Genomic DNA, 17,856 nt, shown 5'->3' on the forward strand with positions numbered 1-17,856 from the left:
CACACACAAAATACTCTTCAGTTTAATGCATATTCAATCTAATAAACTGAAACACATTGTCATCTTATGAACTACCAATTCAACATGTTTGAATGCCGTGTCTGATGGTTTGTGATTAAATTACCCACAACTATTCAATAAGGATTTGATTGTTTCTGCATCATGTTACTTTTATGCATGCAACTTAAAACATGAACAATTTTAAATAGATATTATACTGATGTGTGTGTAATGAATAAATGAAACGTCATCACACATAAAGCACACACAAAAAAAAGGAAGTAATTCTCACCAATTACACCTGAAAGCACCAGCAGAACAATGACAAATCCTGGGATAATTAGTAAACACATAATCCAACCTGTAATGAAAAAAAGATAGTCATTAATACTAGAGATTGACAACAATTGTTTCTTATGCCTTCCCACCATCATCAGGTGTGTGCTATTGAGTGCGTCATGTGGTGCTCATGGGAAAACTGACCGATTTGTATGCATTGTTTATGTTAATAGTAGGGCTGCACGATATATCGCACGATATTGTTATACGCATCTAATCATTAAAGCCGGTTCCTTGATTAGTAGTAAATCACCTTCACCTGCTTTAAGATAGAAGATATGATGCAGATGTAAGTGTTAAATGAACACTCAAGAGTGTTAAAGTTAATGAGATGATTAAGTGATTAATTGAGTGATGATTGAGCATTATTGAAGACACCAGGGGCCTCATGCATAAAACTTTGCGTAGATTTCATCCTTAAAGTGTGCGTACGCACATAAGGCAGAATTTGCGTACGCACAAAAGTTTTCAGATTTATAAAACCGTTCGTACGCCAGAACCTGCGCAGAATTCACTTTATAAATCCCAGTCAGCGGGAGATTATGCGCACGTGCGTCTCCTCCCCGAAATAACCATATATGGAGATTACAACGCCTAGTTTAAATATGCATATCATCATCTGCATATCATTTGCATATGATTATTCATCCACGTGATACCAAGTTTAACGGTACAAGACGTTAGGAAAATATGAAATGCGGATGTGCCGTCACATTATTACAAACATTTTTTTTTGTAGCCTCCTTGCCTTGTTTTTGAATGAATAAATCAAATAGTGTTAAATACATTTCAGAGAAAGTTTTTCTCAATCTTTTCCACTGGCCAAATAGTATTTTTAATTGATTTATATTTTAATGGATAATGGAAGAGATTTTAATGGAAGAGATAGACATGGTTGTGCATTATTTGCACGAAACAGTTTTCTCAGACAATCTCTAGTTAAAACATTAAAACACAGCATGCCAGAAGAAAAGTGTTCAAAAGCAATGCATCCACACAACAAATAGGTCTATTTCTATTTATTGAATATATATATATATATTGTAACTTCTCAGTAATGATTTCATGTAGTTTAAGAGTTTAACTCCATTAATGAGAATGGCATATTTAATCTAAATGTTTATATCAGAAGTAAAACATAGTACCATTCTTTTATTTATTTAAACTATTATTGTGAATATGGACTGTATTTATGATTTGGACTCATAATGAAGATTTACGGTTTTACTCCATGATCTGCCGTTAGATTATAGGCTATATGTGCGTCAGTTTCACCAAACGGCCCAACGCGCGTGCTGGCGCGGTCATTTAAGAAGGGATGGATGTTTGCTTCAAGTGATGATAGGTTTGTGAAATTATATTTGTATTATCTTTCTGTAGCTGTATAATTTTCTTTAGATTCTCTGTCTAATAGTAAGCAAAAAGACATTTGACTCCAGCTCACCATCGGTGTCGCCAAAACCCATAATCTTCTAAAAGAGTGCGTACGCACGGTCAAGAGCATCCTTACGGTGCGCACTTATTTACGCCAAGTTTATTTTTTATAAATCCCGATGTGCACGTGGAAAAATGCGTACGCATATTTCTATGCCCATTTTGTGCGTACGCAACGTTTATACATGAGGCCCCTGGTGATAACAAGCAGAATCACTGAAGGAGAAAATCACAAATTGTAAGCCACCGTTATGGCGATCAGTGTTTGCTTTGGTTGGGCTCTTGACCCTTAAACTTTCACTTTATATATTGTTTGTCTGCTGTTATTGATTTATAACGGTCAAATGAACAAAGAAAAGTGTGATCTGATAGTGTTGGTTATGTTTTGACATAATCATGCTGTGATTTGAAGAATGAAACTTATTTAGATGATATTTTTTTAACTTGTTAGCAACAGCTTAGTGGTTCTACAGCATATGATTATCAATATTTTTCTTATAGTCCAAAATATTTAATAAATATTGTTCTCATCAAATAATTTTCAAATGCATTTATTTAGAAACACAGACATCAATAATCAGCCTATGTATCTCAACCGTGGTGACAGTAATAATCCTTGTTGCCACCAATCACAACTCATTAATGGCTCCCATCATGCATTGCGGTACGAAAAAATTATGATCTGAATTGACTATGTAATTTACTTTTCCTTATTGAATATTCCGCTAGTCACCATTGTTGAGATGCATTGACTGAATTTTGATATCTGTGTGCCTAAAAGAGTATTTCTTCTTTTTTTTACTTTTGTCAACTTTTAATAAATCCTTTATATTATATCTCAAATTCTAGGTATTTATACAGAATCGCAGTTATAATATAAGCAACAGCATAAATCACAAACATTAAGTTCAAATGATGATTGTCATAATATAACCAACACCATGATATCACTTTTTTTCTTTGTTCATCCGGCAGGTATAACAAAACAAAATCTATATTTAATAATATAAGGGTCAAGAGCCCAACTAAAGCAAACACTGATCTCCATAACGGTGACCTGAAATTCCGGTTTTCTCCTTCAGTGATTCTGCTTTAGGTGTCTTCAATAATGCTCAATCATCACTCAATAAATTATCTTATTAATTTTAACACTCTTGAGTGTGGACTCATATACACTCCCAGGTGTGTTAGTTTAACACTGGAGTTTTTGCTGTGATGAAGAGCCATAGTTAACTGACAAACTGAGCCATATCGCATTAATTATCGTATGTCCTCGATTTTAATGCGATATGGCTCAGCTTGTCAGTGAACTACGGCTCTTTGCCGCTCCTAAAAGCAGGTGAAGGTGATTTACTACTAATCAAGGAACCGGCTTTACTGACTAGACGCGCATAACAATATCATGCGATTTATCTTGCAGCCCTAGTTAATAGCTTTCAATTGTGAAGTCAGAAAAGTGTGTCACTTGACATGCATGTCACAGTGATACAGATGATCTCCATTATACTTTAGTTTTGAGATCTCTCGTTTTCAGACAGGCCACAATGGAAACAAAATCATTGAAAAACTCTAGACCTTCTCAAGGGAAATGAACTGAAAGACTGAATTTTACTCACTAGGACCAGTCCCATTTCCATTGATAATTCTGATGCTGAGCTGGTGGATGATGACGCTGCTGTTGCTGATGATCTCAAGATGATAAACTCCAGAGTCTGTGTTTGTGGTGTTTGTGATGATCAGAGATCCAGTCTGATGATCCAGCTTCAGTCTGTCTCTGAATCTCTCTTTACACTGATCATCTGTACAGATCTTACTCTGATCTCCAGTGATTTCAGCTAAACAACTGCCATGGAAATACCACATCATCACATCTTTGGGGTTTTTCACTACACCGGGATCTAAAGTGACAGATTCTCCCTCCTTCACTGACTTTGTCTTTATTTCATCCGTCTCTGCACCAAGAGCATCTGAAACACAAATTAACATCTGCTGTGGTTGTGAAGCAACCTTTAACTTATTATTAACCATGATGAAATTTCTTATTTGAATGAATTTACTTGAATGTATTAAAGGGTCATGAAATTAAAGCTTTAGGATAAGTTCTGCCAGGAAGACTTAATTACCACGTCACTTGTTACCTTCAGGTTATCCAATCACGTTCTTATTCTTGTCTTATTAAAGATCGGTACTTACACAAGTTTGAGTTCGCAGATGCCGACGCGACAACATTTACTCTCTTTGATGTCATAGTTCCCCACTTTGAAAAACTACTTGTTTGCTGAGCCTGGTGTCAATAAAAGCTTCCTTATAACAAGGAAGTTTTAAGTTCTGAAACTTACAGGATATTCTTATAATATGATGACCTCTTAGATGTCAAAAGCTCAAGGAAAATTTGATTTCTCAGTTCTTCACCCCTTTAATATATCCACAAATGACCCTCAATACATCTGAAAAAACAAACAAAGAAAAACATGGCAAAGCTTTTGCTCCCCTAGCTTGCTAACTAACATTACAGTATTGATGTAGTGTTTACTATTGCTTCTGTAAGCTCTTGCTATTTTAAGTCTGTTCTTAGAAAAATGTAATATTACATCTGAGCAGAGCTCGTGGTTGCGAAGGGGCGGGAAATTTCCCGAACACGGGCTGAGCGCTGCCAATCACAACACACTGGGCCAGTTATCTGGGCCACCAATCACAGACATTTTGTATTTCGGAAGTATGGGCTTCATCGAAAAAAAGGCCAGAAAAAGCTGTAATGATGTAATGTAAAATATGAGAAAAGCAATGCACATTTTGAACAATCATGCATGAAAAACAAAATCAAGACTTCATAAAAGGGTATAAAAGAAAATAAAAACATAGGTTTTTAAAAATGAACAAAACTTCTTCAAAGTTTCCGTTTTCGCTATGAGTGTATGTTATTTACTTTGTAGAACAAAACGTCAAAGTGTAGTCCACAAATATCTGGGACATAACTGTGCAGGCGAAGAGAATAAACAGAAAGTATCTGATGTAAACACATTGTGATTATGCATGTCTTAAAACATTTGTTAAAACACTCACCATGGACAATAACACTAAATATCTTTCCACCTATGGTGTTACTGCCGATGATCTGTAGTTGATAGAGTCCAGAGTCTGTGGATCTGGTGTTTGTGATGGTCAGAGATCCAGTCTGATGATCCAGCTTCAGTCTGTCTCTGAAACTCTCAGTGCCTCCATTACACTGAACATCTGTACAGATCTTACTCTGATCTACAGTGATTTGAGCGATACGAGTGTTATTAAAATACCATTTAATCTTTTCTTGTTGGTTTGTTTGAACACCAGTGTTTAGAGTGACTGAATCTCCCTCCATCACTGACACTGCATCTGTATCAACACCAAAGACACCAGGAGAAGAAAAGAACAGATAATCATAAATCACTTCTAAGAAAGTATAGGACACATACAACAAGCATAGTGAATTTAGATTTTCTGCAAATTGCTAAAAGTTCATTTAATTTCAAAGTTCATAATGCCATTTTAAGCGCGCATGCTTGGCCATTATGTAGCGGGTGCACAACGCGCATACACAGACTGAGTAACTTTAACCCAATCCGATCGTTGCTCTCCTGGTGTTAATGTTATTCCACAAGATCTATGGATAAGCAGTTTGATTTATAAATATTAGATTACTTTCACATTCACTTACCCTGTGCACAAACATAGCTGTTCCTCAATTTGTGTTTCCCAGTTGAACGGTCAGCGTATGAGGCGGCGGCTGCTTGCGCTGGGTCTATGGGCTATATGCACGCATAAATTCTGCATTTGACGCAAGGACGCTCGTCCATTTCCGGTTGCGGAGATTAAAGCGGAGGAAAACCGAGGAAAACGGGATTATGGCAGAGTCTTCAAAATTTACTGTCCTCCCATCTTTGAAACGAAACGTACATACGTTTAGATGTAATTTTATATATAGTTATGTTTATTTAATATAATTTTAAAAAGAAGTATAAACACAAGGAGGGGTGTCTGTTTTATCTGTTTTTGTGACTAACGTTTCTTTAGTATAACTATGGAGTATAAAATTCAATATAAATTCTCGGTATTGCATTGGACTCTACGATCGGCGGAAGTTATCGAGCATCCTTACACCTTCACCGGAAATAACGCCGTGCATAGAGCCCATAGGCTTTAGTTTCATTTTTTATTAAATTATTCTCTACTCGATTGCATTTTATGTCATGAATATATCCCTCGGATGCATACTGCAGTCTTCTTCCTTGATTTCTTTGTCATCATAAGGGATTTTGAACCGCTCTTAGTCTGACCCATCGCCTAGGACCTGTTTGCCTTGGGAGACCCTACCAGGGGCATATAGCCCCAGACAACATAGCTCCTAGGGTCATTCGGGTACTCAAACCCCTCCACCACGTTAAGGTAGCAGTTCAAGGAGGGGACTATATACAGTGAAATTTATCAATATTTTTGTAAACATTCAGAATGTAAAAAAAGAAGCAGGAACGCACAATATACAAATCCTATGTTGGATATTAACATCTAATAGTTTAAATCAAGGCAGCAGCTTCAGGTTGGTAGTCCAAGACATTGTTGTCTATCTATCTGTACTTCCGATATTCTTCCCACTGGAGCCTCGTTTTCAATTTCAAAATGGCAGCTGCGTGAAACCAGCGTATTCTATAGACAGTAAAAGAAATGGACACAGCGACCCCATTGATTTCAACGGAGAAGACTGAACCCCGATTATTGCACTTCCTGTCTGATATTTGAGCGACTGCACAGGCTCAAACTGAGCATTGAAAATCTTCTGCTAGTTGTGCCAAGACTAATCTGAATCACCTAATTCCTCAAAAATGTTGTTGAAATATTTTGTCCCGTTGCTTTTATGGTCCCGTTGCTCTATTTATGGGCTTCTACCTTCACTTTGTGCCTCCATGTCCTCCCGATTGCCTCATAGACAGTAAAAGATTGCCTGCAAGCTTCTCCTCTTGTCTTAACGGTAATGTCTCTATTGTGCGACAGAAAGTCCCATGGTTATGACGCAATCTTTAGCCTATTTTTACAAAATTGGCTTCTACGTGGCCATAACGTAAGATACAACGCATTTTATACATTGTCATGTTTCTTTAGAAATAAATAATGGACAAATGAAGTCTTTGGAGGCCTCAGATGTAAAGTTATTTGCTGTCAAAGTGACGCCAAAATGAATGGAAGTCAATGGGATGCTAATAGAGGCTTCAACTTCCGGCTGATGGATTACCCCCATGGCGTATTCAGCCTCTGAGCCCTGCTTATATCATAGACTGTAAAAAAATATGGACGTAGTGTCCGTGACGTCACCCATAGGTTTCTGAAAGGCGTTTTTGAAGACTTAAGTGGGCGGGGCCGGCCGTCGCCATCTTGGCAGTGCGTCACCTCTCGTCACTACCGGATAAATTAAAATGGGCAAAGAGGCAGGACGCGGGTGGAGCTGAGGTGCTAATGCTATGCTACTGCCGCTGAATTGACAGCTGATTGAAAAAGTAAAGCCAATGGTTAAAGGTCATGTTTTGCCCTTCGAAATATTATAATAGTTAAGACATAACTAAAAGTGAGACTATTTACTTTACTTTTTTATCAACTTTATTAATCTCACAAGGGGCAATTAAGAGCATGTATACAAGTACATAACACAGATCACACACATTTCTCACAACATAAAAGCAGTCAACTATGTGCATCGTGACATCGTTCTGCTAGTTAAAAATGTATTAATTACTTACGATATTGCTCTAAGCTTGTGCATGTGACAGTGATTCAAGGCAAGCACACGTCAGTCGGCATCTCACGTCAAGTTCGTAAAGAGCTTTAATTCAGTCCATTTTACAATCCGATTTTGGCCGCCTCTCAGTTTCTCAGATGGGTCAAACCAAAGATATTACCTCAGAACTTCAAGTAAATTAACTAGAAATCCATGCTCATTCAAGGGTGTGCATCTATTGCATGGACGGAGAGAAAGCACTGAAATGATCAGACATCCATTAGTGCATGTGAGGGAAACAGCTGGAAACACAGCACTCTCGGTCGTTCTCTTCATACTCAACACGACGGAATCCAACGGCGTGCACGGGCAAAGGTATTATAGCCTACATGTATTAAATTATATGAAATAATCCCAGAAAAGCACAAACACAGCTGAGGGTGACGCTAACAGACAGCAACGACTAGCAGTGACAGCGGCCGCAAGAATCCACCTGTCACTCAAGTGGCCCCGCCCTTAATTATGCAGAACTTTAATCGCCTTATTCACGGCAGCGCCATCTTTGATTTTTAATGATAATGAAAGCGAGGCTGTGAGGGATAGACTTGCATCTCTTCAATGGGCTGTACTGTTATTTAATGTGTTTTCGGATTGTTCTGCTCATGAAACTGGAAAAATATCATTCAAAGAAATGTCAGTTGACAAAAAACTCCCGACAATGTAAGCTGTGCAAAATTGTAAGTAATCTAGCCGCTTTATTCAGCTTTTTACAGCAGATGCCATTGGAAACACGGTAAGTCTATCCCTCACAGCCTCACTTTCATACCGGTCATGGCGCTGCTCTGAATAAGGTCTAATTAGCTTAAATATTAAAGGGTTAGTTCACCCAAAAATGAAAATTAAGTCATTAATTACTCACCCCCATGCTGTACCAACCCCGTAAGACCTTCGTTAATCTTCGGAACACAAATAAAGATATTTTTGATTGAATCTGAGAGCTGGATCAGTCCTACATAGAATGCCTAACGGACTGGCTCTTGACGGCCCATAAAGTCATTAAAGAAAAGGTTTAAATATTCCATGTGCCTACAGCGGCTCAATTATAAGTTTATCAAGCGACGAGAATACTTTTTGTGCGAAAAAAACATAAATAACGACTTTATTCCACTATTCCAATAGTTCCTTATGGGCGCATGCGCGAGAACTGAGACGAGGACGTTCTCCTTCGACTACTTGTTACCGGCTGCTCACCGCTTAGGAGTTTTACCGCCCCCTACCGTATAAAATGATGATCCATATATAAGGCGCTCCGGATTATAAGGAACACTGTCGTTTTTGAGAAGATTAAAGGCTTTTAAGTGCACCTTATAGTGCGGAAAATACGCTAATTGAAAAGCGTATGTACAGCGCGCATCTTCCTCTGCTTGTAAATAGAAAGTTTTGCGCTTCCAGCTATATCAGCACATCATCTTATACAGTAGGTGGCGGTAAAACTCCTAAGCGGTGAGCAGCCGGTAACAAGAAGTAGTCGAAGGAGAACGTCCTCGTCTCAGTTCTCGCGCATGCGCCCATAAGGAAGTAATGGAATAGTGGAATAAAGTCATTATTTATGTTTTTTTCGCACAAAAAGTAGTCTCGTCGCTTGATAAACTTATAATTGAGCCGCTGTAGGCACATGGAATATTTAAACCTTTTCTTTAATGACTTTATGGGCCGTCAAGAGCCAGTCCCTTGAAGGACTGATCCAGCTCTCAGATTCCATCAAAAATATCTTTTTTTGTGTTCCGAAGATGAACGAAGGTCTTACGGGGTTGGAACAGCATGGGGGTGAGTAATTAATGACTTAATTTTAATTTTTGGGTGAACTAACCCTTTAAGGCTTCGCGAGGTTGCCGCTTGGCTACGCTAAGCCACGCCCATGATTGGACATGACGTCACGTCGGCGTAAAGCAGCCAATGAGCGTGCTAAGATGCCCGCTAGGTCTGCTAGCTGCACTGCGTAATTTTTTGGCTTCAATATCTCGAGAAGATGAATCTTTCCCTTAGCGTAAGCTAAACTTACACAACACGAGAGAACCTCTCGTAAGAGAAAAATGTACATTTTTAATTTTGGTGATCAAAAAAAAGTTAAGGGATACAATTATAGACTAAGTTATTAAAAATAACGACTTACCAACATGATAGGATTCTCCACTGCCACGTTTTTTTCTACTGGAGATCCTTACATCATAAAGTCCAGAGTCTGTTGTTCTGGTGTTTGTGATGGTCAGAGATCCAGTCTGATGATCCAGCTTCAGTCTGTCCCTGAATCTCTCTTCACACTGTACATCTGTACAGATCTTACTCTGATCTCCAGTGATTTCAGCGATGCTAATGTTATTAAAATAAAATATAATTTCTTCTTGTGTTTTTCTTTCTGTAAGATATTTAAGACTGACTGAATTTCCTTCCATCACAGACACTGACTCTCCGTCTGCACCATCACATAAAACACCTGAAGAAGAAATTTAAGTTACGAGCCAAACAACACACACACTAATCACGTTCACTGTTCATTTTTATCGTAGACCAAAGACTGTAACAAATAAATGTCAAGCATCAAGCAGATGGTCAAGCAAAATACATTTCAGAATACGAATATTAAATAAACTGCTTTCACGTTCGTTTCATTGTTGACCTAAAGAGACAAAATAAATTAAGCTACAAATGTCTTACCGTACATAAGTAAATAAATGCGCAACGAGGGCATATCTGAGACATTCAGCATTTTCACAATGTTTGCCTGAAATTACAGCAGATTCGGTGATGAAAATGTGATGTTTCACCATTGAAACTGTTTCACCATTGAATCTGTGACGCGTCCAACGTTCTTTCCTACAAAACAAAATAACTGCTTCTGTTTGTAGTGATGGGTGGCTAGTTTGAGATGAGCCTCGCCCTGCAGTGAGGAGAGGATAGGAGACAGAAAACTGCATCCAAGAAGAAAGAGATCCACCCACAGACCCGCAGCGTTTCAGAACCCCAGCGCACCAGAACCGGAAGTGAGGGAGGGGCGGAATTAATGTTGTATCATTATTTTGGAAGACTGAAAGGACAAAATGGACCTGAGAGTGAGTTCCTCATTTAATTGTCAGTTAATTTATTGTTGTGATAAAATTGGCCTAGGGTTGAATGTGTTTGTATATGTTTCTTTTAAAACAATGCCGAATTTTCTCTTTCTTTTTGGATTTTGACATTTTTTTTTTTACTCAGAGAAAAATTCATGCTGCACATGTTCTTGTGAAATAAAGAATATCTTATAAAAAAAATGCCCATACGTTTTTGTTTTGTTTTTTATTAAACAATCAAAATCATATTAAAAATACATATCTTCAATATCAAAACAATTTAAGATTTTTGTAAACACAATAACTAAAGAAATAGAACATACGAGGTCTAATCAGTTATCAAATTGTGTATAATTTGAAAACCTCCAAGGCTTGTCTTGTTTTATATCTTTGCTTTCTTAGACAGAGTTAACTCCTTCATAAAAACAAAAACAAAGGTCTTACCTTCATAAATCTATACACTTATAAACTGCTTAGCTAAAATAATTAAACTGTAATACATTGAAATGACCATAGGTTTCAAGCATTATTTTTTCACCAGGAAGTCCCAGAACTGAGCTATATGTCAGTTTCCCAGCCCAGATAAAGCCCACATATATATGTATGCTATCTGGGTCGACGCCGCTCCTGTGCGCTAGCAACAGAAGACCAACACATTAGCATGAATGTCAGAATCCCGAAGTGAAGAAAACCCGAAGTGCTGAGATCTGTACACCACGCTCCACAGTCCACACACACAAAACAACTAGCATGAACGGAAGAAGCACACACACAACAACAACAAGACATTAGGCCTATAGGAGTGTCAGGGCTGTCACAAAACCAGACTGAAGTGAAAGAACCCGGACACCAATAAAGCTAACACAGATCTTACATTTCCTCAGCATCAGACACAAACAATGACTTTAACACAATCTGGAATTTTTAAAATATGACTGTTTTTTTTACTTGTGTAAAATTCTTTTTTTTTTTTTCACTGTAAAGCTATTGTGCGTAGGAGGAAAGTCAGAGTGTGACTGTGAGGTTCATAACACCAGGACAGGAAAAGCCCTTCATCTACAAACTAAATACACATCAAACAAATGGCCGTTCTCTAATGCAAAAGCTGTTTGTCCATCCAGCAGATCAAACCATGTTTCTGAAGAAAACCGACCGCAGCAGTTTCAGTTTGACTTGAACAGGCTTCCGTCTGGCAATGTGTGATGGCAGATTATTTTTGCCACTTTAAACTGAATAATTATAACGACATTTTAAAATGTATATGCTGACATATATTCAATAATCTAAAATATTACTAGCCTACTTTTTCATATTCGACACATTCAGAAACTACATTTCGGAAAACAATTAATGTTAATGTTAAAAAAAATTTTTTTTTCCATTTTTAACTAGTGCAGGGTGGTTTTTGACCAAAAATTTCTGGCAGAAAAAAATGTTGTGACAGTTGGTCGGTGTGGTATTAGTCCCGCCCCTCCTCCGTTGTGATTGGACGGGTGGGTAAAAAGTGACATTGAGCGCTGCGTTTTAACATTTTTCAACTCTCGGCGACAAGTAAAAAACGTCATGCGCTCGGCGCTTAAGGGTGAAAAAACGCTCAGTGCCTCGTTACGCTCATGCCGTTTTAAAAAACACGTCACTCCCAATTAAAACAATTGGAAAAATACGCCACATGCGTGAAAAATCCTTTGGTGGACACACGGCCTAAAGCCCAATTCATACTTCTGCGTCAAACTCACGCCGTAGCTACGCCGTAGGCTGTGTGTAGCGCGCGTTCCCTTTGCCGTACCCCGACGCGCTCCTCTCCAAAAATGTAACAACGCGTCAATTCTACGTACCGCAAGCGCTGTGATTGGTCTGATTGTAATTGATGTGTGATTGTAATTGCGCGTCAACGCGAACAACGACGCAGAAGTATAAATGAAAACCAGCGCATAGTCTTTAGCGTAGATACTCGGCGTAGGTCCGACGCACAAGTATAAATCAGCCTTAAGTTCCAGATGATTCAGTCCTCGTCACATGGCTCTACTTATTTGCCACTAGGAGAGTTAGTTGTGTGGGTTATTTATTATTATGTTATGAATTTATAAGTAAGAAGGAAGGATAAGGAGTTAATAAAAGTAACTTCTCAAAACACTCTCTTCGTGGCCATTGAATTGTTGGAAATTGTTTTAGTTATGCACTAGAGTATGACGGTTTTTGAAAGATATATCATATGAGAAGTGAAACTGGTATATGCCCAGCACAGAATTATTTTAAACTGTTAAGTATAACTAAATATATACTACTTGTAACAGTTGAAAACAGTGCTGTGCTGGAGATATACATGCTGTGTGTGTGTGTGTGTGTGAACTCAGCTGTGGTCAAACTCAGTGGCAGGGAGGACGTGTGATCAGCAGATAGTTTTATTAGATCAGTTTTCACTGAGCTACTGGAGAAAATGTTTCACATGTTGGTTTTGTTCTTTTTGTGTTGGTGGAGTCTGATTGGTAAGTTATACATATATTTTTACTCTTTAATTTTGGTTACACGTTCTTTAAAGTTGACATATTTACATTAGACATACTCAAATAAAAACTAAATACTATACTTAATAGAGTTACGTTTAGGGTTATTATTAAAGTACGTAGTAACGTGTACGTCACCTTAAAATAAAGTGCTAACCTAATTTATTTGAGTTTTAGACAAAATAAAGCTCTTGCTATACGTTCAAATAAGTCAGTGGATTTGCATTTACTGTTCTTCTAAAATAAATCAAATCTACTTAGAATTCCACTTGAAGTTTTACACGGCTGAAATGAACTTTTCATGTAAATTCAAATGTTTATTTTGCTCCAGAAGCCGATAAATTCAAAATACATTAAAGATGTCGCCCTTTCATTTTGAGTCTCTTGCGCTTCTAAATATTACAAACTGATTTCAGCTTTAAACCTCTTCATGTTCATCAGGTGTGTTTGGTGATTCGGTGTCAGTGATGGAGGGAGATTCTGTTACTCTAAACACTGATGTTACTGAAATACATGAGGATGACGATATACTGTGGAAATATGGAGCTGAAAACTCTCTGATAGCTCAAATCAGTAAAGCTGCTGGAGTCTTCTCCATATATGATGATGTTCCTGATGGGAGATTCAGAGACAGACTGAAGCTGGACAATCAAACTGGATCTCTGACCATCACACACACCACAACTGAACACACTGGAGATTATAAACTACTGATAAGTGGAGCGAAACGATCATCAACAACATTCAGAGTTTCTGTCTATGGTGAGTGAAGATCATTTTTTCAGACCTTCAAATATTCTTATGAAATTGTTAAGGAATATTTTGGGTTCAATACAAGCCAAACCTAATGTCGATTACCGCAAAAAAAAAAAAGAAGATTATAACAAGGCGCTTACAATGAAAGTCAGTTTCGTAAGGATTTATAAGGAGAATGTTTGAATGTTTCAGCTCTTTAGTTAAGCTGTAATATTTAAATTATAGTTTTTGTGCTGTTTTAAAATTTTAGGAGTTCTTTTGGCAAAGGGACGAAATTATAAAATTAGACAACTTTACACATGAAAAGTTAGCAACTTTTTTTCTTTTTTTACTAAAATCATGTTAACATTCACGTTGTTCATGTCTTTTGGATGTACTGATGAAAACCCATTGTAAGAGTCTCACTGTAACTCTCGCTTTTCTGCTGGACAAATGAAAATAATGTGGTATATAAACTTTTACTGAACTCTGAATTCTCCATTATTTTTATTTTTGACATGTTTAATAATTGTATACTTTGAGATGACATATGCTCTGACTATCATTCCAATACACTGGAAATAAGATTTATGTTAAATTTATATTTTATAACACATTTATGTTTATTCTCTCATATTTTCCAGCTCGTCTGCCCACTCCTAACATCACCAGAGACTGTTCGTCATCATCATCTTCATCAAATTGTTCATTGGTGTGTTCATCATCAGTGTTGAGTGTGTGTGATGCGACTCTGTCCTGGTACGCAGGAATGAGTGTATTGTCCAGCATCAGTGTGTGTGATCTCAGCATCAGTCTCTCTCTACCTCTGGAGGTGGAATATCAGGATAAAAACACCTACAGCTGTGTGCTGAACAATCCCATCAGCAACCAGACCACACATCTGGACATCAACACACTCTGCAGACACACATGTGCAGGTACACCACCACTCATCAGATATATGTGTGTGTGTGTGTGTGTGTGTGTGTGTGTGTTTACTGACCTGATCTATGTCTTCTGTTCACTTCTTTCTTCATCATTACACAGACACACACTCTTCTACACTCTCTCCAGTGTCTCTGATAGTGTTGATCTCTGCTTCTGCTGCTGGATCTCTGATGATTGTAGTTATAGTCGTGATCTTCTGCATCTGCAAGAAATGTAGAAAAACAGGTCAGGAGAGTACATTATTAACTACAAAATAACTTTAAATGATTCATCTGAAGCATTCCTTACATATACACACATTTCTATATAAGTTTGCAAGCTCTGTTGTTTCAACTTGTCTGTATTATTGTTAAAGCAGTTCAGACTGATGAAGAAGACAGAAGTCATTCAGCATTGTGTAAACCATCAGCACGTAAAAAGGTAAGAAGTTGTTGCAGTCAGTGTGTGTGACTGAAGCTTGTCGGTTGAAGTTTGCAGCATCAGACGCTATAGACTCAACGGTCACTGTCACCTTCAGCGCAGATCAAAACGAGATGTTTTTAATGCTCTAGTAACTGTTTGCACCTCAGTGTAGTTTCCTATATAGCACAGATCAATTCATTAGCACATAGAAAATGTAACTCCGATAAAGTGAACAGGTTCACATGACCACAAACATTGTCGGCTAATTAGGCGTAGATTGCGTAACTTACATTTAAACACAGGCTGGAAAGTTTTTACTTTTTGAATTGTTTTTTACTTTGGTCATTTCAAGCCTAGTGAAATATTTAATTAACTGTTGGCCTAAATCTGTTTAAAACTTCCATGAAATACGGGATCGTGCTGTATCAAAAAGTAGCTTAGCATGATGCTTCCCGTTACCCGTATCAATGCGTGACGTGAGTATTTGTCCCGTATTTATTTTAAAAGAAGTTAGCAGTGTGTGGCAAATAATTTTTTTTTTTTTTTAAATCAATTAGGCCTACACTAGTAGTAAAACTCATTCGGGCGTGATTGGATTTTGGTGTATTTTTATTTCCATAACATGGAAATACAATGAAGTCTAAATGGAGTAGACCACTAAAAAAAAAAAGTATCAAGCTGCACACTCATATATATATATATATATATATATATATATATATATATATATATATATATATATATATATATATATATTACATTATTAAACAGATCATTAATTAGTGTTATAATGTTATTTAGATTTGTATTAAGATTACACATGTTGTATTATTAGAATGTTATTAAGATTATAAATAATTGTATTATTCAAGTATTAAATAAAACATAACTAATGACATTTAAAATAAGAGTAGAAAAAATATTTGATTTTGATAAAAATAGGACCAAAATTATACACGTAGGTTATAATTTAAGTAAATTAATAATTACAGATTAAAAATGCATAACAGGCTGGCACATAATGACAAATTTGTTTATTGCAAGTTCACATGGCCATTCCCATGTTTGATTTATTTTGTTTATACGTTTTGAGCACATTAAGATTTTTTATTTTTTTTTCCTTTTTAACAACATGCAGATTGTCTCTTTACGGAGTGATAACATGAATACGGCATGGTAAAGAGAACCACCAATGAAAATCAATGCATGCATATCGGATGTGCTGCTTTCTGCCTGAAAGTATAGGCCTAAAAGTGTTTTTCTTTGTGTATAGTTTAAATGCGTTGGTATGACTTGTAGTTAACACATTTGTGCTTTACACCAGCCAGCCAGTGGTCTATGCCTACTAATTTATATAATCTTTTGTTTGAATTTGAAAACATATATAAGCATTTCTGACTGTTCGTTTCATCCTTCTAAAATCACCCATAGAAAATCAGCTTCTAAACCATTAGGTCGTCATCTGAGAGAATAGGACACCGAGTTGTTCCTCATGTTGTGCTGCAGTGTGTCCTCGAGCTGCAGCGTCTCTGCGGTTCATCAGTATCTGAGCGAGACGCAACTTTAGCAAACATTGCTTTCTTTGCAGACGTTCTGCAACAAGAGTCTCTGCTGTTGCTTTAGTAAAAGACAGTCGTTCTCAGACTGAGACTGCAAACCTGCACAACTAAAACTGTTTGATGATTTAACCGTTTCAAAACTCATGATTGATGTCATTTCCTCTTGCTGCTCTATGTTAGCATCTCAGTACAACAATGTCTGCAGTATTCAAAATAAAAACGCAGCATGCAAGATCATCCTTTGGAATAGTATGGAATGATAGAAAATTATGTTTTTTAAAGGTTTTATTAAGAGAATGAAACCTGTTATTATAAGTCTGTTATTAATTTCTCGGCAAGTTCCTGATTGAGTTTGTGTTTCCTTTCAGAAATCAAAAACGGAGTCTGTGTATGAAAATGTCCCCAGAAAACGATGATCTTTATCCACCAGGACTGATGGAGTCATACTGGATCCGGTCGCACACCTTTTGTTTTTGCTCACATTCCCGTTTTCACTCTGTGTGTGTGTGTTATTGTGATGTCTGAAATTCTGTTATAATTTAGTGGTTCCCCAACTGCATATCCATAAACTCAACTAAAATGTTCTATTTTTATCATATTGTACATAACTTTCATTTGTAAATATTGATTCCACCCTTCACCGTGCTTCTATGCGTGCCATTTACTCTTCTTGTTTTTAAAAATAATCAATTGGATATGAACTGCATTGAATAGTGGTTTAAGTATCAGACACAAAATAAGCTGTTTGATATTTTAGCAAATCTAACAAGCACATCATCGCTCTCTAGTGTTCAAAGCGGAAAATCACATCTCTCTAATAATATCTCTACTTTTAACCGATAGGGTGCGCTATTTTAGAGATGTTGATGCTCTAGATGTCATATTTTAATCTAATAAAATCAGTTTTATATGATGCTTGCCGTCCTCCAGTGATTTTTTTTACTGATAAATTGTGGATTTTTGAGTATAAATGCTGCTAAAACAGAATATGACTGAGATCAATGTGAAACAGTGATTTTCACTGGAAAAAAGGACTATTATACAAGTAAAATTCATAACGCTCAGTTACATGCAATCAATGTGAA

At 37.0% G+C, this 17,856-nt stretch overlaps 2 protein-coding genes across 2 annotated transcripts in view; one reads left to right on the top strand and one right to left on the bottom strand.

The window, feature by feature from the left end:
* The window catches only part of LOC120486570 (uncharacterized), a 30,010-nt gene extending 19,567 nt beyond the window's left edge, over nt 1-10,443 (bottom strand). Inside the window, exons 1-5 of the mRNA XM_089119123.1 lie at nt 10,232-10,443; nt 9,690-10,010; nt 4,837-5,145; nt 3,390-3,740; nt 293-361 (exon numbers count right to left, since the gene is read on the bottom strand). Coding sequence (XP_088975249.1) covers nt 293-361; nt 3,390-3,740; nt 4,837-5,145; nt 9,690-10,010; nt 10,232-10,283 — 1,102 coding nt within the window. The 5' untranslated portion in view covers nt 10,284-10,443. The remainder of the gene's footprint in view (nt 1-292; nt 362-3,389; nt 3,741-4,836; nt 5,146-9,689; nt 10,011-10,231) is intronic.
* Nucleotides 10,444-12,990: 2,547 nt separating this feature from the next.
* LOC120486675 (uncharacterized) lies at nt 12,991-17,684 on the top strand. The gene is made up of 6 exons (XM_089121389.1): nt 12,991-13,109; nt 13,569-13,889; nt 14,507-14,800; nt 14,910-15,035; nt 15,169-15,230; nt 17,140-17,684. The coding sequence occupies exons 1-6, from the start codon at nt 13,061-13,063 to the stop codon at nt 17,185-17,187; spliced, it is 900 nt and encodes a 299-aa protein (XP_088977515.1). The 5' UTR covers nt 12,991-13,060; the 3' UTR covers nt 17,188-17,684.
* Nucleotides 17,685-17,856: the final 172 nt, after the last annotated feature.

This window comes from Pimephales promelas, chromosome 2, assembly GCF_988280905.1.
Source record: "Pimephales promelas chromosome 2, fPimPro1.hap1.1, whole genome shotgun sequence".
NCBI lineage: Eukaryota > Metazoa > Chordata > Actinopteri > Cypriniformes > Leuciscidae > Pimephales > Pimephales promelas.

Bases quoted from the DNA above. Each gene is read 5' to 3' on its own strand.
- LOC120486675 (XM_089121389.1), top strand. From the start codon at position 13,061: ATGTTTCACATGTTGGTTTTGTTCTTTTTGTGTTGGTGGAGTCTGATT. The intron at 13,890-14,506 runs GTGAGTGAAGAT...CATATTTTCCAG, and splicing joins ATTCAGAGTTTCTGTCTATG to CTCGTCTGCCCACTCCTAAC. The intron at 15,231-17,139 runs GTAAGAAGTTGT...GTTTCCTTTCAG, and splicing joins AACCATCAGCACGTAAAAAG to AAATCAAAAACGGAGTCTGT.